Source organism: Chenopodium quinoa, unplaced genomic scaffold (genome assembly GCF_001683475.1).
Source record: "Chenopodium quinoa cultivar QQ74 unplaced genomic scaffold, ASM168347v1, whole genome shotgun sequence".
NCBI lineage: Eukaryota > Viridiplantae > Streptophyta > Magnoliopsida > Caryophyllales > Amaranthaceae > Chenopodium > Chenopodium quinoa.
The window spans coordinates 3,758,337-3,785,650 of NW_018744878.1; the positions used below are offsets into that span (position 1 = coordinate 3,758,337).

The 27,314-nt window shown below is 32.7% G+C and overlaps 1 protein-coding gene and 1 pseudogene across 1 annotated transcript; both read left to right on the forward strand.

Annotated features, from left to right (window-relative positions):
* Positions 1 to 6,187: 6,187 nt before the first annotated feature.
* LOC110705594 lies at positions 6,188 to 13,049 on the forward strand (annotated as a pseudogene).
* Positions 13,050 to 21,421: 8,372 nt separating this feature from the next.
* Positions 21,422 to 24,529, forward strand: LOC110705595 (protein NRT1/ PTR FAMILY 1.1-like). The gene is made up of 4 exons (XM_021883492.1): positions 21,422 to 21,742; positions 22,038 to 22,255; positions 22,467 to 23,023; positions 23,512 to 24,529. The coding sequence occupies exons 1-4, from the start codon at positions 21,595 to 21,597 to the stop codon at positions 24,389 to 24,391; spliced, it is 1,803 nt and encodes a 600-aa protein (XP_021739184.1). The 5' UTR covers positions 21,422 to 21,594; the 3' UTR covers positions 24,392 to 24,529.
* The last annotated feature ends 2,785 nt before the right edge of the window (positions 24,530 to 27,314 follow it).

Below are 27,314 nucleotides of genomic sequence, written 5' to 3' on the forward strand. Positions count from 1 at the left end.
AAATGTATAAAATCTAAATGAACATCTATTAAATTCCAAATTAACATTTATCAATATAAAAAAGTACATATGTCAAAATCCAAATGCATATATATTAATAGTAAATGACACTTAATAATAATTCAGTATATCAAAATACAACTTAATATGGATTGATATTATAAATGGATGAATACCATAAAAGTATATTATATTTTAGAATGGATTTATCAAAGGTCTATGATGAATAATGAACAATATATGATTAATTTTAGAACATTTTTTAACTTGTGAATGAACAATTTAATATACATTAATATATGCGTGAATATACACATATCCAAATGAACGTATATATATGTATCAAACTCAAATAAACATATATCAATATTAAAGTTAAAATGTATATACGTAGCATTATATTTAAATGACGCTCATGAGCATATATTAATTTAATATGAAATTAAATATGTATTATTATATTTTATGTGGATATCTTCAATATGAGAATGAACATATACGTATTTAAAATCAAATAATGAACCTTTGTTTAAATACCAGTAAATATTCATTAATACGTGAATGATTATAAACCAAATAGCTAGGGTAAGTAGATCTAAAGTAATAATGTTATTGATCATGTACTAATATTACAGTGAACATCTATCAAAATGAAGATGAACATTTACCGAAAAGTCATTTTCAGTATAAACTAATTTAAATCTTAGTAATTCTACAAAAACTCAAATAATCCAGAAAATTAGCACAAGTATACTCTATACTAAATTTTAAATGGAAACAATTTCATAATACCTTACTCTCTCCGTCCCATAATAATTGATAATATGTTTCAAAATTAGTAATTACGATTTGAATATTAGTCCTTCTATAAATGAACATGAAGTTCATCAAAAATGAACATTTTTGACAAATTAAATTTACTTGTTGAAAATTAACTGAATAATAGGCTAATACACAATCAATAAATAAGTTTCTGCTAATTGATGTTACAGTTCCTGCTATCCAATATTCAAACTTATCGCAATTAAGACTCTAGTTGTTAGTTTGAATATAAAAAATGATTTTTGTATAAATAACACGCAAATTACCTCCAAATAACTAATCAATTAACTATTGTAGCAACAATAACAAAATTTCTATATTAAAAAACTAAAATCAATCTAACCTCAAAAAATCTAAATCATAAAAGCACATAGTTTGTAATAAATTGCATCAAATTCATCACAACCATCAAAGAATAATAAACCAAATGCAGATAAAAAATTCAATCGCAAAAAATAAATAAAAAAAATTAAAAAAATTATAGAAAAAACTTTGTACTTTTTTCTTTCAAAAAGGGAACAAACCAACTTATAATTTGATTTTACGTTGTTCTTTTAGAGAAATTTCTTGCAATTGTGTGATTTCATCTCTTATATTAGAAAATTATGCTTGATTTTTGTAGAGAATTTCAAGTTTTTTTTTGTAGATGTTGGAGATTTTGATGAGAGAAAAAATAGAGAGAGTAATATGGTTTAGGAGAGAGAAAATACTTCTAATTTTATTTTTTGGGTTGCTTAAGATGTATCTTTACCCGTTTTTTGTGCTTTAGTGGGAAAGTGAGTAGTGGGGGGTATGTAAAACTACATGCACTAGGGTATAGGCATATACAACTACGGGATACATTATACGCAAAAGAAAACTATCTAAAGTGAAATGTTGATGGTTATTGGTATCCCCTGAAAAAATACAAAAAAAAAAAAATAGTGGGATGGGTAGGGTAGTTATTGGTGTTTAAAAAAAAGTTGAAAAAGTGTGATAATAGAATTTGAAGATTGTGGATTTGAGGGATTATGGTTAACTGACTCTCAATTATATAAAGGTAAAAGCTAACGAACGCCCCAAGGGTGTTGGATAAGCTAGCTTAAAGTCCAAAGATTAAATTAAAATTAACATTAATTACACCAATTGACGCATGATTTTGTCATGCTTTCCCAAATTTATACCACTTTAGGTAATAATTTAATCTAAAGCCCCGGGGGCGATCTTTAGCAAGATCCTTATATAAAAGATTTGATTTCAAGTCTATCTCAATCCAAATTGTTTTTTTTTTTTTTTTTTTTTTGACAGGAAATTGAATTATTCTTGGAATTAAAAGTTGGGTTGAAATTATTATCACTACCTCTGTTAACTTTAGTTACAACTTTGAAAAATTTAATACCTCATAATTAATAGCTCAAAGTTACAAATAAAAGTTAACGACGGTAGTATATATTATCATTTTAAGATATTCTAAAATAAATAAAGTTACTTCAATATAGAGTATATATATAATTACACGTTTTGTTATATAATGTTTTGTATTTGATAAATGCCTTGTTTGGGAATTTGTTGTTGGTTGTGTGTAGCCGATTGTGTAACTTGGTTGGTTTGATAGTGTTGAAGAATAAACCTCTCAAGTGTCACCACATATAAGTGTCTCACATTGGTTGAAGAAGAGAGAGTTAAACACTTTATAAGGCTAAGGGGCTACTCCTCCTATTGCCATATGGTTTTGGGATTAAACCTCCTTTGATCTTGTAAAGTGGACTCTCTCTCTTGGTTTGCGGGTGCGGCCCAGACTCGCATTTAATATGGTATCAGAGCCAGACCCATGGTATGGGACCTCTAATGGTTTGAGTATATTGCCAGGCCCAAAGTTTGGGACCTCTAATGGTTTGAGTATATTGCCAGGCCCAAAGTTTGGGACCTAAGTTTGGGACCTTTAATAATGGCATTAAGTATTCTGGGCCAAATTGAATTGGATCAAGAGATCCTTGAGTTAAAGGAACCTTACATGTGAGGGGGAGTGTTGAAGAATAAACCTCTCAAGTGTCACCACATGTTAGTGTCCCTTATTGGTTGAAAAGAGAGAGAATTAAACATTTTATAAGGATAAGGGGCTACTTCTCCTATTGCCATATGGTTTTGGGATGGAACCTCCTTGGACTTGTGAAATGGACTCTCTCTCTTGGTTTACGGGTGTGACTCAGACCCGCGTTTGACATGAAGAAGCACTCTAGCCCGAAAAATCACATGGGACAAAGTTAAAAGGGACCTTACATGTGAGGGGGAGTGTTGAAGAATAAACCTCTCAAGTGTCACCACATGTAAGTGTCCCACAATGGTTGAAGAAGAGATAGTTAAACACTTTATAAGGCTAAGGGGCTACTCCTCCTATTGCCATATGGTTTTGGGATGGAACCTCCTTTGATCTTGTGAAGTGGACTCTCTCTCTCTTGGTTTACGGGTGCGGCCCAGACCCGCATTTAATAGATAGGAGCCCCATATATATAGTATGTTAAGGATTTTCTTAATTTCTTAATTCTTTCCTTATTCTTGCAACGAACTAAGCTCATTTGTACCGATTGTTTGACCATTGATTGTATATAAATTTGTTTGGTAAAGTAAACTGAGAAATGTTAGCTATAATTATGCTAAATGACATTAAAGGACATTCCCTTAAGCCTTACCCTCTCATTTAATCCCAAGTGTCTATCTCGCAAGTATTAGAACAAAAGAAAAAAACCACAAAGATAAAAGTCTAATCAGGGTCTTCCTTACCAATAAAAGAGATTATGATGAAGTGGATAAAATAAGTTTTATTATGGCCCAATGCACCAAATAAATAGATGAAGTGGATAATGATTTGGATTTTTGAATAAGATCTAAAGTATAGTACCTAATTTTAAATCGGGTTGGGTTGTATTGAGATTCTTAAAAATTCAATTTGGATTTGACTCGAACTTCAACAACCAAATTTTAACTCATATTGGATTCAAATTCAAACTGAAACATACGAGAAAAAGCATTTATCACAAGTAATTATGCCCTTGCAAGCTTATTATGTAGTGTGTTGTGCAACTAATTGGTTTTTGGTTTATGTGAACTAGCACGAAAAAAAAAGGTGAGCACACCAGAGATACCTTTGCCCGGTTTGCTATTAATAATCCCACCTTTATAGTGCATCTTCTTCTATTGGTCCCTTATGATCGGTAACCTGTACATTGGGTAAACTCTTTTTTTTTAAAAAAATAAAAAATTAACTAACATATGTCACTAAGTATTTAATCAACATTTAAAAAAGAAAAGAAAAAGAAAACCTAAAATAAATTGAAAAAAAACCACACATCCCCATAGCCCCCAACCCCCAACCCCCCACGACCACCGTAACACCACTCCTCCGGCAGCCCCTCCTCCGCACTCACACTGCCGGAACTCAGCCCTCCACCTAGCGAAAACTGGCCCCTTTCCCTTAAAACCACCCCGATTTCCACCCCCACCCACGAAAACAGCCCTCTACCCTTTTTCCCACCTAGAAAACCATCCATCTCCCCTTCCGCAATGTCAAATAGCTCCAGATGAATGAGAGTAAATTGAACATGGGTAGGTGGGATTATTAACAGCGAACCGGTCAAAGGTGAGATTATTAGAATCAATTTTTCCAATAAAATATTAACAACCTATATTAACTCGATAGCTTGATAGTTGATACTCCATGATCTTGAGAATACATTTGTATACTCATCTTGTGATCCATTTTTTGAAACTATGCTACTCTCTCATCTTTTATTGCAAAGAAAGTTACTCATATATATGTATATAAAAAAAAAAAAAAAACAAGTAATAAAGGCGAGATTCAATTTTAAATGTCATATATTTTCCTCTAACAACATCCACAATCAACATAACGATTCTATGGTTAAGTTTGTTATAGCAAGCACATGAATATATTTGTGAACATTACGCTAATAGCCTACTGTTGAGGGTTAGGTTACGAGACATTACTTTGCAAATTTGCAATCAATGAGATTATGAGAGTGATATACAGAGTTATAAACACCAAAAATAAACAAACCAACTGATGTGTTGTGGGGGAAAATTGTTGGAAGCGATCTAAGCATGGAAATAAAGTAATTTTATGGTTTAAAAACTAATTATTTCAATAAAAAGTTTATTCTTTTGAATTGATAATTTGATGATTGATAATCGTGAAAAAGAGATTTGTACAAGATTGAGTACAAATTTCGCATTGATGGACAGTTGGATTGCATGCCATGCATGCTTAATCTTCTACTAAAACATTTACACTAACTAAAATACAAAATTACTGGCACATATGTAGCACTAGCATGAAAAAAAGGGCTAATATCACCCTTATTAATGTTGAATATGGTTTAATTTAATTATTATTGACATGAACTTTTCAATTCTCTATCAAATTGACATCAATTTGAACACTTGGATAAAAAAGACGAAGGGTCTATTCTATTCACTTAATTTCAGTTCAGATTTCCTTCTTTTATAAATAATTTATTTCATCTCTATTCACTTCAGTTGAGCCCCAATCAGTTCAGTTCGATCAGTTGTTTTAATACTCCGTATATGGAACATACCATAATTTTAATCAATTAAAAAGACTAATTTTAATCAATAAAATTCAATATTTAATCCACATGGATTTTTTTTTAGATCAATACATTTCATTTTATATTTGATACTTAAAGAAAATAAATTAGTAGTAACAAAGAAAAAAAATGATTCGCTCCGATTAACTTTCAAGTAGTGTTTAAAGTTTGGCAATTACTACTATTAATTTAGTTCATTTTTAGTTTAACCTATTTATAAAAATTTCAGAATAAATAAGTTTTGATCATATCATATCATAAAAAAAATAAGTTTTGTCAAAACACTTTATCGTTTTTTATGTGCTATTTTTTATAACTAGATATTTTTAATTTAATTTTATAATTAAAAAATATTTTATTTTAATAAATATACATTATTACGCATCAAAAAAGATCTCACTTAATACTCCACATATTTTTTCTCTACAAATTATTGAACACATATAATTAAAGTTTGGTCAAATTAAAAAAAAAACAAATCTGATATATCAAATCAAATTATTATTATTTTTTTTTTGTTGAAGATCAAATCAGATTAAATCATACCATATCAAATCAGATTAGATCATACTACATCAAATAAGATTCAAAAACTAAACAAAAATAAGGTGAATTAAATTGGCCATAAGCCATTAGTGGAAAAATTAGAGTATAAGACGCATGTCACATAAAATTTGGTGCTATATAAACAAAGCTAATGTGTCTAGTATTCCTGACTGGGGACCATGCGCAACCGCTAATTTGCACATGAATCGCACACGTACCCCACTTTATTCGTCACCTCATAAACTCACTTTCTTCTCTATATTTATATTTCAAAACATTTTAAATACTTTATCTACAACTCTTATAAAACTCTTGTGGCAAAAATCAGCTCCCAAAAATGAACAATAAACAAGGAAATACCACCATTGCCCTTTGGCCCCTTTTTTGAATCACCAATTTTCCAGGGGTAGAATTGTCATATTTGTTTTGTTTGTTACTAGAACAGAGTTACCCAATTACCTTTGCTCACATCCTCACAATTCTCACAATTTAAGTCCGCATTCTGAAATCTGAATCCTCCATTGGAGCTCCTTCTTAGCTCTCCCTCTTCCTTTGAAGCAGCTTTTGAGGTACGCTCCTAATTTATTTTGTTTAGCTTTTTTGACATAAAGTAGAGATGAAAAATGCCTAATTGTTGTAAATAATATGTAACGAAGTTAGTAGTTACTATTTCAGTGATTATCTTTTCCACAAAAAATTGAAACCTAACCCAATTACTATATCGAAGCAGTTTCCGAGCTTTCACTCAGCCATTGAAGCGGTTACTCAAGTAAGCATTTTTTTTATTGTTGTAATTTACGAATACCAATGTTTTATCTTTATAAAGATTCACAATGTGTAATGTATGCTTAATTGTTGGGTCTGTTATCCGTTATATACCTTCGTTATATATTATTTCGTTGTAAATAATATGTAACGGAGGTAGTAAATATTTTTATCCAACTTGCTATGTCGAGTCTCTATTGTTGATTAAAAACTACCTTAAAGATCATCAATTTCGTGGAAACTTTGGAAGATATTGAAGGGATGAATGAGCCTCTCTTAAACACTCCCTCCAAGCTTCAAGGAGGTCTTAGAACTTTGCCTTTCATTTTAGGTAAAGCCACTCCCTCTTCAAACTCTATCATTTCTTCATTTTTAGCTTTATTATTATGAAATCTTTGTTCCTAAGTTTTTGATATGCATTTCTTTGGTCTAATATTACATTATGCTCAATATCAACAAGGTTATTAAGTTCAGATGAAGGATATATATATATAGTCATCGTATTAAGATTTGCACCAAAAACAAAAAAATCGTATTAAGCTTGCTTAAAATTAGCATTATATTTGTTCTCCATATTTGTTAATTTTGTTTTTATCTAATCCTAGTCTTTCATACATATGTGTGAAACTACTAAATATGAACATAAGGTTCATGTTTTTTTAAGGTTAATTTGATGAAAAACAATTACGTTTTCCTAGTTATTTTTATTTTTTTCATTGTTGAGTGGTGTAAACGAGGTGGTACTCCGTATTATAAAGTGTCTAAATCCTATTTATTAGGGGATTCCATTTGTTTCGAACCCCTATCACAAGGGTGGAAGGAAGACCTCGAATCTCCAACTAACTTGGCCAACATTAATTTTCATATGGATTATCTGAAGCATTACTATTTCAATTCATGTGTTTAAAGATGAATAAATTAAGCAAGATGGATTAATATTTTATATTTTTTATGAAAAATTAATAAAGAGAAACTTAAAAAAAAATTTAAAAATTCTTTTGCGGTATATGAATATAATAATCTGTATTATATATGATTTCATGAGTAAGCAACACGTAGTACTACAACTATAGTTCACCACTTCACAAACTTTATAACTACTCCGATGAAATTGGAAGTATGAAGTGTAAGTATCGTATCAATAAACTTATTTTGCGTAAAAACAAAAAAAAAAAAACTTATTTTGCGTAACTAACCATGATCTCCAAATTTCCGTTTCCCAAAAGTTTTGTACTTTTTCGTGTAAAAAGAATTTCTTTAAAAAAGAAAGTAATACACTCTCTTTATTAGTTTTTGAAGTATCCCACTTGAAGTATCCCACTTGAAGTAGTTGGATCTTTTACCTAGTGTATATATTCGGGTATACATAGAGGTTGGTATATGGTATGGAGTAATTTTTTTTGCTCTTTTGATATTTTTCCTAGCTCATTTTAGAAAAGAAAATCATATACACCCCCGTGTTTTAATAAGTACGTATTAAAGTTTGATCAAATACGTACGTCGAGACACAACTTTGACCATTAATTTATCTAATCATATGTTAATAAAATTATAGGAAAATTCATATTATGAAAGTACACATTATAACGAATCCAAAAATGTATTATACAATATCATTTGCTTTTTTTTTTTTTTTATATATATATTAGTGAATTAATCAAGTCAAAATCATTATGTTAATAGTGAAAAATGTCAAAGTGTAACACTTATTAAAATACGGAGAGAGTATTAAATGAGCTCAAAATATCCTGGATACACCATGCACCCAAGAGGTATGTAAAGATATTTTCAACTGACCAATATGGAGGAGTACTAAGTTTTTAAAAAGTAAATTGAATGAGGTAAAATATTGCGTACGGGTTGTAATTTGTTTTGAAATTAAAAAACGTATATTCAAATAAAGAGATGTTATAGGAGATTAATAATAATCATAAAAAAAAGGTATGAGAAATGACTATGACTCAGTGATTCTATTTGGCAAAACTAGTGGCATGAGATCGTTTTTAATGGTTGATAAGTGGGTATCTATTAAAGTAATGAGTAGCTATCAGTTAGAATTAGGTAGAGTTTTTCTATCAAGATAACAATTGAATATATTTATTTATAGACAATAAAATCCAAACATTGATTACATATTTTTTCTTAGTTTCTTTGAAGAAAAATTCACAAGTATTGTTAGGGGGGAAAAAAAAAATTTTAACTCAACTTGCTATATTTGAAACACCTATTTTTAATGTATGAAAAAAGTTATTCAAACGCTATATCTACCCCTCATTTTTTATGCACCATACAATTTGATTACACAAAACACTCAAGGAAGGAGGGGATAACATGAAGAATTATTGACGCATAGGAGTATAGGACTTATGTGCCACTGAAACAAATAGAATGGAGAAAATTTTAAAAAGTGACTTGTGATTTTGTGAATGAAAACTTAGGCCAAAAAGTTCTTGTTATAGGCATTATCTCTTGTTGTCCATCCGTGGGGAAGGACAACTTGTAGTGAATCTTCTCTTTAGAGTTCGCCAACCTCATAAATCTTAGCTAGAGCAAACCATATAGAGGTACTGATAATAGGCAAGCATTCGGCCACTAGTCCGTTGCAAGAAAAATCCACATATAAGTCGTCATATTTGGGACAAAGAGGCAAGGATGACTTTGACACATTGTCGGGTAGTTTTATGATAGCTTATAAGTTATAACTTCTAATGTAATCAAACTTGTCTCAAATGTTAGAGACGTGCAGGACTTTATTGTGATCCAATTTAGGAAAGAATACCATTGAACTAATGAACTTTCTACGTAATTTAAAAGTACTATGCCCTCCGTTTCAATTTGTTAGTTCCATATATTATTTTGGGTGTTTCAAAAAGATCTATCCTTTTTTTTTTGGTGTTCTACCCGATTCACTCTTTGGGCTAATCTGGATTCGGGGATCAGTTCTGGGTGGTTAGGTTCCATTCCCCTCCCAATTGTTGTTGCGGGGGATCGAACACGGGTATCTACCCATATTGATGTATTCCACTTTTAATTTAGTTTTTATATCCTATTTTATACATATTAAATTCTGATTGGTTAGATTAATTCATTGTGAATTAATAACATGTTCCTAAAATTGATTGTGAGTACTATATTTTATACTTAAATTAAAATAAAGTTGTTATTATGAATTCATAAATTTGAGATTGCTAATTTAAGTATGAAGTTGTTAATTTATTTAAATTTGAAATTGCAGCAAATGAGGGATTTGAGAGAGCTGCATTTTATGGACTGGAGCCCAATATGATAGTTTATCTAATGGGAAATTATGGACTGGAAATGGCAACTGGGTCCAACATTCTTTTCTTGTGGGCTGCTGCTACCAACTTCACTCCTATTTTGGGCGCTTTTCTTGCCGATTCTTATGTGGGCCGCTTCCCAATGATCGCATTTGGCTCCATTTTCAGTCTCTTGGTAACTATTACTCTCATACTTTACAATTTTTTTTTTTATTTTTTTTATTTTTTTTTTCACTACTCGTATATGTTTTCTACTACGTAATTTATCTGTTTCCATTATTCCACATGCATGATTTTAGGTTTAGTTTGGTTGGAATTAGTCGTCTATGTAATGTTTTAGAATGTCCAAAAAAAATTGTCACATATTACGAGTATGCAAGTCATATTATTCCATTATATACGATTTAAGTGATAGGTAAATGTGGAAACATATTAAAAGTTCTTTTTGTATGATCACGAGGGATTGACATAATATGACAACTAATTTTGGACAGAAGAAGTAATAAACGTGTATCGAATTTAAAAAGTTCCATGCTTGCATCCAATAACCTTTAAAGATGAAATTTATTTTGCTGATTAATTAACTAAATGCATGACACTGATACTCGCTATATCCCAGGGGACGATGCTACTATGGTTAACAACTATGATCCCAGGAGCAACACCATACAAATTCGAATCCGCCGCTAACACCAACACTTCTCCAACACCATATCAACTCATCCTTCTTTTCTCTTCTTTCGGCCTAATGTCAATTGGCACAGGTGGAATAAGGTCTTCTACATTAGCCTTTGGGGCAGATCAAATAGCAAGAAATGGAGAAGACGAAAATGCAAAACCGAATTGCGTTGGAATATTAGAGAGCTTCTTCAATTGGTACTATTTTTCGGTCTCAATATCGGTTCTCTTTGGTCTTACATGTGTTGTGTACATCCAAGATCATGCAGGGTGGCAATATGGCTTTGGGGTTCCTACCTTGCTTATGTTACTTTCGGTTGTTTCGTTCTTCTTGGCTTCTTCATTCTATGTTAAGGTGAAGCCTCCTAAGGCTAGCTTGCTTACCGGCTTCGCTCAAGTCATCGTTGCCTCTTGGAGGAATAGGCATTATGAGTTTCCTAGCGAGTTGAATGTGGACAAAGTTTATCATGTTTTGAAAGGATCTACGCTAGAGTTTCCAAGTGAGAAACTAAGGTGATGTCCTTGCTTTTTTCTTGAGTTAATTTGTTTCTATTTATTTGTTTCAAGCATGACTGTGCAATCGTTAAAAGGGAGAAAAAAAATTACTTATCTCGTCCCAAAATAATATGTAAACTGTCCACGTGAATATTTATTTTTTCTTTAATCTTTAGTCCTAACTTTCTAAATAATATGTTAGTTATGTTCCTGACTATATCCCTACCTTATAAAAAGTACAAAATTACGCTTATGAATAGTGTTGTGCCAATTGTGCCCTTCAAAATGTGTATTTACATATATACCCTCATTAATGTGTATAAGTTTTTGTAATGAATAGTGTTTGGACAATTATACCATCTAGATTATTTATTCACTCTCATTAATAATGATTACTTTTTTTTGTAAAAAAAAAAAATATATTAAGAATAGTGCATGGAATTTAGACCCCCTAATATATTTGTTTATATATTTTTCTCATTAAAAAGTTATCAAGAACTAAATTTGTGATGTAAGGTTAAATCGAAAGAGATTTTCTCAAAAAAAAAAATCCAAAAGAGATTTTTGATATGGCTAGCTATTGCGCGTGCATCGCGCGCGTTAGCTGCCCTAGTTTTTAATTAAGTTGAAATTTGAACTTTTGCATTTATGTGAACATATTTAAATGCTATTATAGAAAATGCATTTTTGTAAGGTGAAATGTCAATAATTTTGAAAACTCTGTAATAAAGAAAAGCCAAATGTTACGTAAAATGTTAAAATTTGAAGTAACATTAAATCCAATTTATACACAACTTTTCTAGTCTAGGGGCATATTTTATTATGTGATGGTAAAACTAAGGACATGAAAACTTATGGCTCATGGATTACATTTTGATAGGTCTCTAAACAAGGCGTGTATTGTGAAGGACCCTAGACAAGACCTCAACCCAGATGGAATGGCAGTCGATCCATGGCGTTTATGCACAATCGATCAAGTTGAAGATTTCAAATCAATCATCAACTTAATCCCGTTATGGTCAACCGGAATCATGATGGGTGTGAATGCAAACACAACTTCATTTCGAGTTCTTCAAGCATTCTCGATGGATCGACATGTCCTAACCCCAACCTTCGAAATTCCTCCAGGTTCCTTTGGTACCTTTGCCCTAATCACATTGATATTTTGGCTCATCCTTTATGACCGCGTTATCATCCCTATGGCATCTAAGGTCATGGGCAAACCCGTACGTTTGCACGTTATGACACGAATGGGAATTGGTTTGCTACTCTTATTTGTGTCCTTGTTGGTGTCCGGGGTTGTGGAGAGTATCCGTCGAGATATGGCAACTAAAGGAGGGATCATACAAGATAACACCTCTTCCACGGTGCCTATGTCGGCATTGTGGCTAGTGCCACAAGTTTGCCTCTTTGGCTTGGCCGAAGCCTTAACAGCTATCGCTCAAATCGAGCTCTTTTACTCGGAATTCCCTAAGAGTATGTCTAGCATAGCATCAAACCTACAAGGGCTAAGCATCGGTATTGCAAGCTTATTTGCAAGTTTTATCATAATTGTCGTTGATAATGTTACTAAAGAATTAGGAAGGAGAGTTGGGTATCTAGTGACGTTAATAAGGGTCACTATGATTACTATTATTGGATACTTGCTGGTTTGAGTTTGCTTAACTACATATATTTTTTGTTTTGTAGTAAGGCATATGAGCAAGGAAAAAGGGATTTACAAGATACAAAGGGGATTAGTGATGCATGACTACATAGTACATACTCTTTATATAGATAATTTGAATTGAACTTTGTTTAGTGAAATTAATGTAGAATTAATTTTCATAAAAGAAAAATGTACATATTGATAGGCCGTCGTCGAGCCTACCAAAGATAATGATTCCTATCTTGGTCTCACTAACAATAGTAAGGGTAAGAAAGGGTCGAACCCAAGAGAGACGTTGAATCAACCACCGAGTACTACCGTTTAAATAAGCTAAATGAATTCTAAATTGGGTTGGTTTTGAGTAACTTCTTCTAATTCAACTCAACTAAAGCTAAGAGGAGATTAACAATATTAAGAGGAATCTAGGGCTCGGGTTATACCACTCAATTTCATCACAAATCACAATTAGCATGCAACAATCAAGGTAAATTAATGGGATAAATTAGGGGAAGTCATCTAAGGCACCCAACTACTCTCTCAAGCTAGAGGGATTACTTGAATCATGAATACAACCTACACTCGTGGTTACAAAGCATAAAACAAGTGTTAAAGCATAATTACGATGACATAAACATTCCCTTGACCGGTAATCCCTATTCTCATAGCATTTCGGGTCAATCAAGCATAAGGGAGCTAACTCAAGTTCATCTCTCGATCCTTCGTTGAGAAAGCTTGGATAAATAGTTCTAGTAATGGCCATATACAAGAAATAAGCAATTAAACCACTTAAGCTCAACTAATTAACATCCCACAACAACCAAATTAGCACATGCAACAAGTAATTAGTGACTACATTGAGGGTTTTGCCCAAACCCTAGAAATTGGACTACTCACAATCCATGGAGATTAAAGCAATTAAAGATTTCAAGCAATTCATGAGCAAGTTCAAACTAAGGATTAAGCTAATTAACAATCTAAACATGCAAGAACTAGCAAATAATTAACAACAAAGTAAAGAGAAGTAGAAAAGATGAGTAAGAAATGGTTACTATGAAGCTTCAAGGTGAGCAACAATGGTGGACTTTGTCTTCTACAATGATTGAATTTGAATAATTCCAAGCTAATAATTAAGAACTAACTAATGATTTGAGAATTTAATGTTCTAAGATTGCAAAACTAAGAGAAATCTCTAAAAACCTTGCCTCCCCCGTACAAATGAGCTCTAAAGGGGTATTTATATGACCCCCAAATAAAAAGGACAAAGAAAACGAGGAAGGAGTTCGACTGCAGGTCTGCACGGACGTGCCAGATTTGGCACGGACGTGCAAGGCTCAGCACGGCCATGCCAAGTTTGGCACGGACGTGCAGGAGGGCCAAAATGGAGGCAGAAGCTTCTGCCAAGGTTTGCACGGACGTGCAGCTTTTGGCACGGACGTGCAGACTTGCATGGACGTGCTATCATCTTGCACGTCCGTGCAGAATGCCCTGCCTAGACTGCTTAATTTTGGGAAGCTGTAACTTCTACGTTTCTTGTCGGAAATGGACTTGTGACCAGTCGTTGGAAAGCTCTTGAGACGAACTTTAATCTCCAATTTGAACCGCTTCAAAACGTTGAGAAGATCAAAAGTTATGGTTGGTTGAAGTTGATGCTTACGCAAACGACCTTTCAAGGTTCTCCAAAAGCTTTTAATTTCCCTTTAAGGCATTCCTCCTTCTTCCTCCATGGCTGTATCAACCAAGCTTGCCCTTATCCTTTCTCACTCATGCTTTATCACGTCCATAGTGCTAAAAATAGCTACATTATATCAAAAACACAAACAACCGGTGAAGCATGGATGGTACAAAATTTGCATAAAAATAGGATAAAAAATGAACTTTGATGTCGATTAATAACGAAAACAAGGTTCAAAAGTACCCTAAAATCATGCCAAATAACAAGTTATCACATATGCCTATAAAAATATATATATATATATATGTACTTCTATGTTTTGGTAGGTCTAATTAAGTTGTTGATAATATTTATTCCTAAATGTATGTGACATAAATCATGGACTTCTTTGTGACTATTAAGATAAGACTTGCTATGTTTTTCATACAATGGACATTTCTGCTTGGTGGCTCATTTGCACGCTTCACTTTAATCTCTTTTGGTTTGCCAATTTTAAAAGGTTCCTTGTTTGTGGGTGACTCCTGCTCACTGGTTAGCTGGTTGTGCTAGGCGTATTCAATTATTGTATTTTCTGTTTTAGTGGTTTGTTGACCGTTGTTATTTTGTTTTTGCCTTTATTTGATAGCTCTTTTGTTAAAAAAAAAGGCAAATAATGGTTCGAATTATCCATGATCATAGTGAATGCCTTGATAACTGTACTATCTATAATTCGATCTATTTTCTTCTATTTTTCTATTTAACTATCGTTTTGTTATTGATGACCTCATTCTCAAAGGTTGTTATGGTTTTGCTCTTTTGATGATATGGTAAATAATTAAAATTGAATTTCATGTAGAATTGAATTATCTCACATGTATCTTCAACGAAACTTAGCAAAATTAAAGTATTATTATATCTGTCCATAGTATCAATCAAGTTGGTAGTGTTGTGATCAAGAACAGTGAAAGGCGGTGATAAATAATAAAGGGGTTGGCAAAGTAAATTATATTATATACCGGGATTATGACAATATATTAAGAAGTTAGTTTTGACTCCTACATGGACTCATGCTTTGTGTTTGCCTAAGTTTCTCTCCCTTTTGCCTAATCACTTATTGCTTTCACATTTCTAAGCAATTCAATATGTTCAATTTTAAAAATTTAGGCTAATTTAATTGTCACAAAGAGCTATTTATGGTACTTTTGTCAAAAACGGCCTATTAAAAAAGTTGACTAAGAGGACATAATCTAGCCAATTAAATTATTCAATTAAAATTTTGGGGTGGTTTGGTTCTTAACGATTAAATTTGAGAATTGGCGAAAAATACCTGGAACACTTTGGTTTTGCTATGATTAAAATGCACTTTCTTCGACATTGTTGGCATGCACAATGAAGCAAATATGATAATTCTTTGCCAATTTGACCTCAAATTGGATTTTTAAGAGCTAAAATGACCCAAAAAATTTTTAAATCGACCAATTTTCCCACACACAAATTGATACGACTTCGGATATGCAAATCAAGACATAAATTATAATTATAAGCATGGTTACTTGGTTTGACTCACAAAATTTAGGTTTGATGTATGAGGTGTGAGTTTAGAACTGAAATTCAAACCAGTTCATATGTTTGGTTGATGATTTTAAGAAGTTTAAATCCAAACCCTAACCCTAATCCAAGGTATAGAATTTAGAAACTTAAAGAAGTGGGGAGTTTGACTCAGAGTCTCATATCAATAATTTCAGGTTTGAAATAAAAAATATGAAACTAATCAAGGTTTAAACCCAGGCCATGACATCATTATTTCATTTATGATTTCAATCTTGTATTAAGTAAAAAAAAACATAATTTAGCAACAAAGTTGGATTTTTTGTGTGTTTTGAGAACCAACAGGTGAGTGATAAGAATCGATTCTAGCTAGGATCACTTGAAATTGGAAGGAGCTCTAACCGCTTGAGCTATCCCTCACTCTGAAGTTGGATTTTTATTGATGTTATATAATGTTTACATGATCTAATAACATATTTTACTGGCAATAACATTGTTAACTACTTGTCTCTAAACATGTCGAAATCAGCATAAATAAATTATTGCGTTATGCAAATTGGCAAGTTGTGAAAGTTGTCATCTAATTTGAATTGAGTAAATAATTATTGTTAATAGATCACCCGAATTATGCCTTTCTTTGTAGACAAAAGGTCATTATCCATAGTAGATTAATAGTAATAGTATTAGTGCATATATTACTAGGGAGGGAAAACTAACATTGTATCGGTACATATCAAATTCAATCCATAGTACGGAACACTAATAAAAAAATTTGAGAAATAAAAAAACAAGTATAGAATTTTTGCGGCGGTCAAAGGTGATCAATGCAAGTGTTCACATTGTATTGGTCAAAGCACTTCCTTAGTCCCGTACAAGAATGATGAGGAAACATGTCAAGCTAAATACAACTCGTATGAAAAGTCAACATACATATGAGGGAATATCCCCCACAACTCCACAATTTATGATGCATGTACATTTAATAAAATTATATTTGTCATTATAACATAAACCAAATTTGATTGTCTACTCTAATAATAATAATAATAATTCGTTAGGTGAATTAGAGAATGATGTCGTTGCGTTGTTGAAGCGGGTTCAGGCGTTCGTTAAGACTCAGGATATTAGTGCTTGTGCAGTTGCTTACATCTTCAGCATGATCGGATTCGCTATAGCTGGAAGGGTGGGGCCCTAAATTGTATCTCGGCTCCCCACCAATTTCTTGTAAATTGATTGAGTTTGTAAGTTTTTTGATATTTTATAATAATAATAATAATAATAATAATAATAATAATAATAATAGGGTACTAGTGTCTTAATTTTTACACTTTGATTCTTATGATCAACTTTTATAGACTTTTAATACAAGTACTACACATAAAATCTACTGTTATGAATATTAAAATCATATAAATTGTTTAAAAAAAAAAACATATATATAAAAAAGATAGGTTTCCCTTTCGTACATAACCCTAATTTATGTAGTATGTATGAAGTATTGTTCCTTTGAAATACTTCCTATTAAAGAAGGTTAGAGTAAAATATAAAATACGTACGCACTTGATCAGCTCTACCCTAAATTCTTTGTTCTCTCTTTTCAAATGTACCTATCATTGTTTAATCTAGGGTTGTCATTTATAAATTATCGATGGTAAGCTTTAAATTCTTTTTCTTTTTCTAGTTCTTTAGTTAGTATAGATCACTTACAATATTTCTTTTCGGGTATAGTTGACTCTCTCATATTTATTGTTAGTCATGGTGGGATATTGTTAGTGTTGTTTGTTTTTAGTGTGTGCAAGGATGCAAACTAAATTTGGAAGGTTCGTGGTTCAAATTTATTTGAATCAAGAGTCTAATTGTATATATACATTAATAAATTATCGATGGTAAGCTTCAATACACTATGAAGAACGATAGATGCAAAGACTTTTAAAATAAAATTTTCGAGAGCAGATCAGAAGCTCAATATCATAGTAAGTGTAGTCAATTATGTGGTAATTGGTAAGTGTCCGTTGGACTTTTATTCAATGAAATCACCTTTCCCTTATCCCATTTAAAAAAATAAAAAAAAAAATCAAGACATACAAGATGAACAAATAAGTAGCGTTTCCCTAATGGAAGATCTTTTTGATTGCCAATACTAAAGGCTTATCTTTGAGATGCTGATTAGATATTTGCTACTTAATACTCACATTGGGGTTTTAATGGGAGGATAAATTTTCGATGATGTCACCAACATTCAATATGTTAATGGTTGTTCAACTGGAAAATATCTTTAATGCCTAGCTTTTATCATGCTTATGGTTGTTCAGCATAACATTATCCGATAGAGTATAAAATCATATTCCTAGGTCTCAATTATTAGTTTAAGGTTTTGATTAAGTTATTTCTTTCAACATTGTATTCAATCAGAAATAAGTGGAAAATGTCAACTTACTATCATTGACTTAAAATCCAATCTATAGTTATGCCAACCAAACACCATGTATATATCTTAATTAAGTTCTATGTCTATCTACTTGCTAGTAATTTGTATCTCTCCGTGCATGAAATTTGTTAGTCTTGACCCACAAGGGCCACAACATAACCTACTAACCTACTGGCTAGTCATGTGTCGTGCATGTTACACTTGCCCCATGCTAGCTTGGGTATGTCTTACCATGCTTTTATGTGGATAGTGAGAATCTTTAATTTAGCCTCAATATACGAAGACCCTAGGATGGATAAGAGGATATTTATGTGGTATGTAAACTCTAAAATGTTGGTTAATTTTGCTTAGTTTAATTTAGAACAGTTTTGTGCTATATACTGATAAGTGTTTTATTTGTCCACTTATCATGACATTTTAAACATGATTTTGTATTCTTTCCCCTACTTCAATACCTCTTTCTATCTCATTTTTGTACATAATTGTAGCTTTTGGTATTTCTACTCCTCTTGTGTGTATGCTCGTGCCTAAAGGTACAAAGGCAAGGTTAAGGTTTTCCTTAAACTCCAAAACACACCTAAGAGTTCACAGCAAGCTTAGGAGCGGGCGTGGACCTCGAGAGGAGCGGACGCTCCTTCATGCATCTTCACAAACTGCCTTGGGATTGATCTTAGTGGAGCGGTCGTGCACTGAAGGAAGAGCAGGTGCTCCTAGCCGAGCTCCTCCATTCTTCCCAACCTATTACAGCAGAAGCGGGCGCTCCTCTCGTTTTGGAAGCCGATTTTGACGGATTCTACGATGTAATTTTTGGGAGTATAAATACGACCATTGACTTCCATTTTTTACGGACCTTCTTCCCTTTAGTCTTCTTAGGCCCTTAGTTTCTTAGAACTCTCATTAATTAGCTTAGATCTTTTCAACTCAATCATTTGTAAGGAGTAATTGAAGATTAATTATTCTCTTAATTTCAAGTATTTCTCAACTTTAAAGCATTTTAAGTAATCTCTTTCCTATATCTCCTTTAAAATTTGTTTTTATTTACTTTGAATTGTTAATTTCTTCCTTAATCTTGCTTAATTGTTCTTGCATATTCAATCCATTCTTGTTTTATCTCTTTCCAAGTTTATTTGAATTTATGTTAACCTTAGATTTAATTGAATTGTTAGATTATTTTTCACCATGTTTAGTGAGTAGTTCCTTAGTTAGAGCTTGGGTGAAAACCCAATCAATCCATGGTTGGTTGATTGATTGGACTTATTCATGTTCACCCAACCAAGCCGTGGTTGATTGATTTGAATTTATTTATGTTCTACTTTGGATTGATAGTTGTTTGTGCTTGAAATGATTGTTGCATGTGTATTTTGGTGACCACTTTATGCTCATGTGTTCATTCCCCTACTTAAATTGAAAGATGGGGTTTAAGAATACGAGTGAGTCCTTTCTTGTGCAATTAGATTATACTAATTTCATGATTATGGATGTTTGATTCCATTGAATAGGATGCTTTAGTGTGGTAATTAGGTGAGAAATCCCAATTATTTGTGCTTCATGCTAGTTTAGAGCGATCGAGAGACAAACGCGAACTAAAAACCCACTTCCTATCCTTGATACTTAATCCTTGTTATGTTAGTGTTTGATCTAGGAAATACTTATATTGTGAATTTGAAGAAGACAATGTTAAGTTTTTAATTTATTACCCATGTATGCTCATGATTTATCCTATTGATTATTTGGTTTGATTGGTGTTGAATCCCGTCTCCCCTAGCGTTCATCTCTATAGTAGTTTACTAATCAAACCCCAATTTGTGATCGAATTAGCTTACAACTGTTCATACTCTTGGTGTTCTTTATCCATTCCCAGTAGATACGATTCTCTACATACCCTAGACTTTTCTTAGGTTTGTTTAGGTAGAAATATTGTTTGGTTTAGGGTGATTGTCCAACAACCGATTATTCCTCTACTATATAATTTTCCGATGAATAATCTCTATAAAAACGCGTAATATCAACAGAATGTCTAAATCATAAATTAAAGTAGAAAATTTTCAAACCATATCACTTGTATATTGTCCATATTTTTCTTAGTTTAGAGCAGTTTTATGCCATATACCTTTCTATGAATAATCTCTATAAAAACGCGTAATATTCACAGAACGTCTAAATCATAAGTTAGAAAATTTTCAAAACCACCACTTGTACATTGTCCATGTTAACATATAGTCAATTTAATGTACACACATGTTTTCACAATACAAAACAACAAGCACAATAGGATTGAGGATCATAGGAAAAGATGGTAGTTGAAACTTGAAAGAGAGTATTCATATTGAATAACAAAATAAAATGATTAATACAGAATTTACTCCGTCGAGTAAACTATACATCAAAGGCATTCACCAAGTAATATTCAAAATTCGATCCATGGATATCACTCAAAACTTAATCATCTAAATGAGTATGTATTGTATGTAAACCAATCTTGATATTAAAACCATGCATTAACTTAATTTTGATTTAAATGAGGGATAAATAAGATTTAAACTAACGTTTTTGTCTTTGTCTTTTTTTTTTTTTTTAATTATACTAACTCTTGATATCATATTCTTAACCAAAAATTTAAGCTGACGATGAAATTGAAGATTAATTCATTATACTCTTATCACCGTTGAATGCCAACATCAAAGCAATAAAATCACTATAACACCCACTAGTATAGCTAATAAAATAGACAAAAATGGAACACAGGAATATCTCTATTGTATTTGTATTATTACCTTTTTAGGATATTTCCTGAGGATTACCCACGAGGGTCACGCGCTCAATTTAATGGTAAACAAAACCATATTTTATTTTTTATTTTTTTTGGAGGAAATAAAAAAAACAATATTTTAATTTTTGTTTAAAGTAAATTATATTATCATTTAAAAGTGATGGTAAAGTATTTGGCTATTGACTCAAACACTATGAAAGCATTAAATCAACTAGCGTGTACAGCTTTTCAAACTCCATATGTTATAAAAAGTCACACTCCAAATAATTTGTCCCAAATTTCTCATTTCCTAGAAGATCATATCATATAGTATACCACAAAAATACTTCAATTCACTATATATAAATAGAAAATTTTACAAATGGCTTTAGAAGAAAGCAGTGTAGAATTGACAGAAGAGAAGATGGAAAAAATGGCGATTTTACCTGATAATAATAACTCAGATCAGCATGAAACTACTCCTAAGTCTAAGAAAAAGGGTGGTATAATTACCATGCCTTTTATTATTGGTAAGTACATTCTAATAATTTCGCCGTCTTTTTATGTTTATATCTGAGATTGATCGATCTTAATTAGCTCATAGCAAGTGCTAGACTTTTCTATGTTAATATCCGAGATTGGTCAATCTTAGTTCATAGCAAGTGCTAGCTAGAGCTGCTAGTTCATGTGTGTCAGATTGCTCAATCTCGGATATCAACATATACTTATACTCATTTTAATGAGCATGAATTATTTAAAAACTAGTTGTTATATGATAAAGGGGGTCCTTTGATTTAACTTATGTTTTTTTCATTTGGTGAGCAGTGAATGAGGCATTTGAGAAAGTAGCAAGTTATGGTTTGTTGCCAAACATGATATTTTACTTGATGAATGTTTATCACTTGGAAGCTGCAAAGGGGGTTATTGTATTATCACTATGGTCCGGAATTTCGAATGCGTTAGCCATTGTTGGAGGTTTTCTCTCCGATTCTTACTTTGGTCGATTTCGGGTCATTGCTTTCGGGACCTTCTGCAGTCTTCTTGTAAGTTTAACTTTTAGATGGAGTTTTTTTTTAAGTAACTTTAACTTACGACATGCTTGGATTGGAGGTAATAAGAGAAAATAAAAAGAAATTCCTCTTTATTTTCTCTTATTACCCTGGTATGTCGTTAATCATATATTACCCCCAATTCAAGCATGTCGTATTTAATTTTTAACAACACATAATAATAAGTCATGATCATTTTTAACAGGGAACAAGTTTACTATGGTTGACTTCGGTAGTCCCAGCACTAAAACCAGCACCTTGTGCAAGGTCAAGTTCTGAGAGTTGTTCATCAGCTACACCGATCCAATTCCTGGTCTTGTTCGGTTCTTTCGGCCTGATCTCAATTGGAGCCGGTTGCGTGAGGCCGTGTTCGTTAGCCTTCGGAGCTGATCAAGTAAGCAACAAAGACAATCCCAACAATGAGAGAGTTCTAGATAGTTTTTTCAACTGGTATTATGCCTCAACAGGGTTGGCAACTATCATTGCATTAACAGTTATTGTGTTCATTCAAGATAAATTCGGGTGGCCGATCGGGTTTGGGGTGCCTGTTTGTCTTATGATCCTTTCTCTTGTAGCCTTCTTTTTCGGGTCACCGTTGTATGTTCATGTCAAGGCTAAGGACAGCTTGTTTATTGGTATGTTTCAAGTTCCGGTTGCCGCCTTTCGGAAAAGGAATGTTAGTCTTCCTCCTATTGATGCTGAAGAGCTTTACTTTGGTGGAAATAATGGTTCTGAGAAAAAAGTTCCTAGTGACAGTTTAAGGTACTCTTCTTATACTCTCATGTCTTCTTCAGAACTCGAAATCGATACATATCCAACCTTATTGCTTGATACATGTTCGTGTTTATGACTTGATTGTTTAGTAAGTGATGATATTCACCTATGTTAAGGCTAATTTTAAGTGCTAATGTTCATGGTTAAGTTTCAATGAGGTCTTGACCTAGTGGTTAATTAAGACTGTGAGTCTGATTACATTAGGTCGTTGATTCAAATCCCCTCCTACTTCAATTTGTATTGCTCTTGTGGCTCATTCTGACCATTCATGTTAAAGTGGCTAATCACTGGCCACTATTCCTGAACCTCACACAAGCTTAAACTGATGATTGAGGTCCAGGAATATGTTTTATACTCTTATCACTTGTAATAGGCGAAATCAAGAGTCTATGTTTGTACTCAACTAGTCTACTTTGTGTAGTTCAATAAGTCTACTTTGTGTAGTTGATTGTGTTAGTGTCTTTTGCATCTTGTAGGTGTTTGAACAAAGCTTGTGTAATTGTGGATCCTGTAAATGACTTGAAACCAGACGGATCAGCATCGAAACCATGGAGCCTATGCACAGTAGAGCGAGTAGAAAATCTGAAATCAATTCTAAGAATCATGCCAATGTGGACTACTGGAATCATGATGCTAGTAGCCATGAACAACAGCTACACAACCCTTCAAGCGAAATCCATGGATCGACATATTACTCCAAAATTCGAAATCCCTGCTGGTTCTTTCACTGTCTTTTCAGTAGTAACCATCACATTTTGGGTAGCATTCTATGACCGCGCTGTTGTACCTTTGATGTCCAAGTTCTGTGGCATGCCGCGAGGGCTAACACCCAAGGTTCGTATGGGACTCGGGTTACTATTATCATGTGTGGCACTGATAGTTGCTGCTATTGTTGAATCAGTTAGACGAAAAGCTGCAATCAACCACGGCCTGCAAGATAATCCTAGGGGAGTACTCGACATGTCGGCTATGTGGTTAGTACCACAGCTTGTGCTGCTAGGACTTGCTGAGGGGTTAAACGCGGTAGGGCAGATAGAGTTCTATTATTCTCATCTTTCCAAGAGTATGTCAAGTATTGCAATGGCTATATTTACTCTAGGAATGGCGGTATCTAGTATCGTGGGCACGCTCTTGGTTGAGCTTGTTGATACTATCACTAGTACTGGTGGGAAGATCAGTTGGTTATCAAGCAACCTTAATAAGGGTCATGTAGACTACTATTATTGGTTGGTTGCACTTATGTGTTTTATAAATTTTGTGTACTTTCTTGTGTGTTGTCGATTATTCGGATCCTCTGGGAGTCACACAAGTCACAAGAAGTCTGATGATGACATTGTAGAGCACGAATCGGTTTGATTACATGTTTCCTTTCTAGTTCTTTCAATTTTTGTAGTTGTTTTTGTATACCTTATGTTATACTGATATAATCCTATTGTAACATTATAGAGATACTGATATTATATTACACTTATATATTTATTTCTTTCCTTAGAACCTCTTCAGATCAACAACAAAATTTATGCTTATTTGTTCTCATTTTTCGAGTTTGATGACTTTGATCTTACATTAGTACAATCTGCAATTCTAACAGCAACTTATATTGGTAGAATAAACCAAACCATCCAATGTACTAAATAATTTAGTACACTTGAAAGTATGCTGATTAGCTAGTGACAAATTCTGATAGAATATGTATGCATCAGGAATAATCAGCACTTGTACAATACGAGTAACTCAATCTTGGTAGATGAAAGCGCGGTCTAAATGTTTAGCTTGAGCTAGTGGTCTTAAGCATGTATATGAGTTGGTAATGGAGGAGGCAAGTATAACCCTAGAATTGCATATTGGATTAAAAATCCTTATAGATTTCTGCTAAATTTGTTAAAGAAATAGCTTGTCAGAAACCATGTAATTAACATGATACAAGTATAATACATATTGCATTAATTTAGTCTGACTCTAATAAACTAAAATTCTAAAAGCTATTTGGGTTAACATGACATTAAATCATGATACATATATATTGCATTAACATGATATTATATCGTGTTAATTACAAGGTTTCTGACAAGTTATTTCTTTAACAAATGTAAAGAATTTTTAATCTGTAATAGTATAATACATACTTCGTATTTCATATTGCATTAATTTAGTCAGACTGTTTAATAAACTAAAATTCTGATTCAGGAAAAGGGAATAATAGCTTATCTGTCATACAGTGTTTTTAAAGTTTTTTTTTTAACTGTCTGGATCTAAGATGCAGTAACATCTATCTGGAGATGAAGCTGACTTCAACCCTATGACTTCATCCACATTACGACGTAAATTATACCTTTCACATGGAATGCTGCAGGGGATTTACAGCTCTGAACAGCACCAGCAAACTGATGTGTTCGGTCTTTGTTGTTCCCAGCACAGCAGATTAGCAAAGCGATGAAGTTGGGTTTAACAGAAGACGCGAACTGCTGGAACATTCAGTTCTATACCTCTGTAACTTGGTTTTAGATATTAAGAGACAACCCTCTGCTTCTACTCTTGCTTTAATTTGCTTACATTGTAGACTCGACTAAATATCATATATGTATGGAGCCTTTAAATTACAACAAACATTAAGCAATAAACAATGATCGATTGTGCTAAAGAGACTGAAAGAGTTCCCCATACAACCAAAAATGTTAACACAAGTATTTATATACAATTCAGTAAATGATAATTGTTGAGCCCATAAGAAAACTCATAAGTGAGTGGTGTGTTGTCCCACATTTTTTTTTTGGTGTTCTACACCGTTCACCCTTTGGGCTAATCCGGATTCGGGGATCAGTTGTGGGCGGTTAGGTTCCAGTCCCCTCCCAATTGTTGTTGCGGGGGATCGAACACAGGTCCTCCCTACCAAGTGTAGTCCCAATCACCACTACACCAACACCCAATTGGTTGTTGTCCCACATTAGTTGAGTGTAGAGAGTGAGGGATAGCTCAAGTGGTTAGAGCTCCCCTCCCGATTCCAAGAGATCTTGTGGCTCTCTAAACACAAAAAAAAAAAGACATTAGTTGAGTGTATAAGTGAGAGTTTGTATTGAGATGTGTATCCCACATTGAAAAAAGAAGATAATTGTGTCTTTATAAGGCTAAGAGGCTACTTTCCTCATTGAGATATGATTTTGAGGTGGAACCTCTTTAGTCGTGTAAAGTGGACAGTTGTGACAGGTGTGGCCCAGACTTATGAAAGGTAACGCATGTTTGACAACTATAGGTTTCGTCACTAACAAGTGCATAACTAGGTTTCACGTATATGGTTCTTTACTATTGCAGTCGTCTCTCCTCCATTTTATTTATCATAACAAAGGAACCGCAAAGAATGCTAATAGCTTTGTCACATATGAACAAACATCAGTTCATGGAGAAAAAATTTCCATAAAAGAATTTGGTTCATGGAAATATTGAATTAAAACTATAATTTGAGTGGTTCATGAAAAATTCCTAGCATAAATTGATTAACTTGCTTAGAAGTAGGCCCACTAGTTAAAGTGATTGAACGAAGTGTTTTGGCGGACCATCGGCCCATCAGCAAAATAAAATATACTGCTCCTATTTAAGTTTAATCTACAAGTGCCACTAATTAATAAATAAGGGATTGGTTGACATCGTTTTTTGTTTTTTGTTTTCAATTTTTAGTTTTCAGTTTTTTTTTTAAAACAAAAAACCATAAACAGGAAACAAAAAAAAAAAGTACTTTCACTTTTTTGTTTTCAGTTTTCAAAATTACCTTGACCAATTTTTTATTCATTATATAAAATATATCATATGATTTCGAAAAACCAAACAAACCCTAAAGTTTTAATTTTATTTGCAATTCTATACCATTCAAGAACATTATATTTTTGAAAAAAAAATTCAAGAACATTATATGAAACATACTTATCTCTCTATTTTTGTAATGTACAGCGTTATACCTTCTAATTTTTTCAATACATATAATTTATAAATAGCAATAATGTAGATTCTTTTTCCAAATCTTTATTCTCTATTAAATTTCCTTTTCAAAAATTTTCATATATGTCTTGTACTCTTGTCACATGAAATTTCTCGGTCATAGTTTACTCGATCAGGTTTACTCAATCAGGAGGTATTACTCAATCAATACTTTGATGTGCATCAGCTTATCACACGATGGGACTAGCCGCACCAAAAAAGCGTTTTTTTTTCCTTCTTAATTTAATATATACAAAGTGCAAGATGTAAGTTCAATAAAATTGATTAAAATTGTTGTAGACTTGTGTGG

Coding starts and splice junctions, on each gene's coding strand:
- LOC110705595 (XM_021883492.1), top strand. CDS start 21,595: ATGGCTTTAGAAGAAAGCAGTGTAGAATTGACAGAAGAGAAGATGGAA. Junction 21,743..22,037: donor TACCATGCCTTTTATTATTG/GTAAGTACATTC, acceptor TTTGGTGAGCAG/TGAATGAGGCATTTGAGAAA. Junction 22,256..22,466: donor GGACCTTCTGCAGTCTTCTT/GTAAGTTTAACT, acceptor CATTTTTAACAG/GGAACAAGTTTACTATGGTT.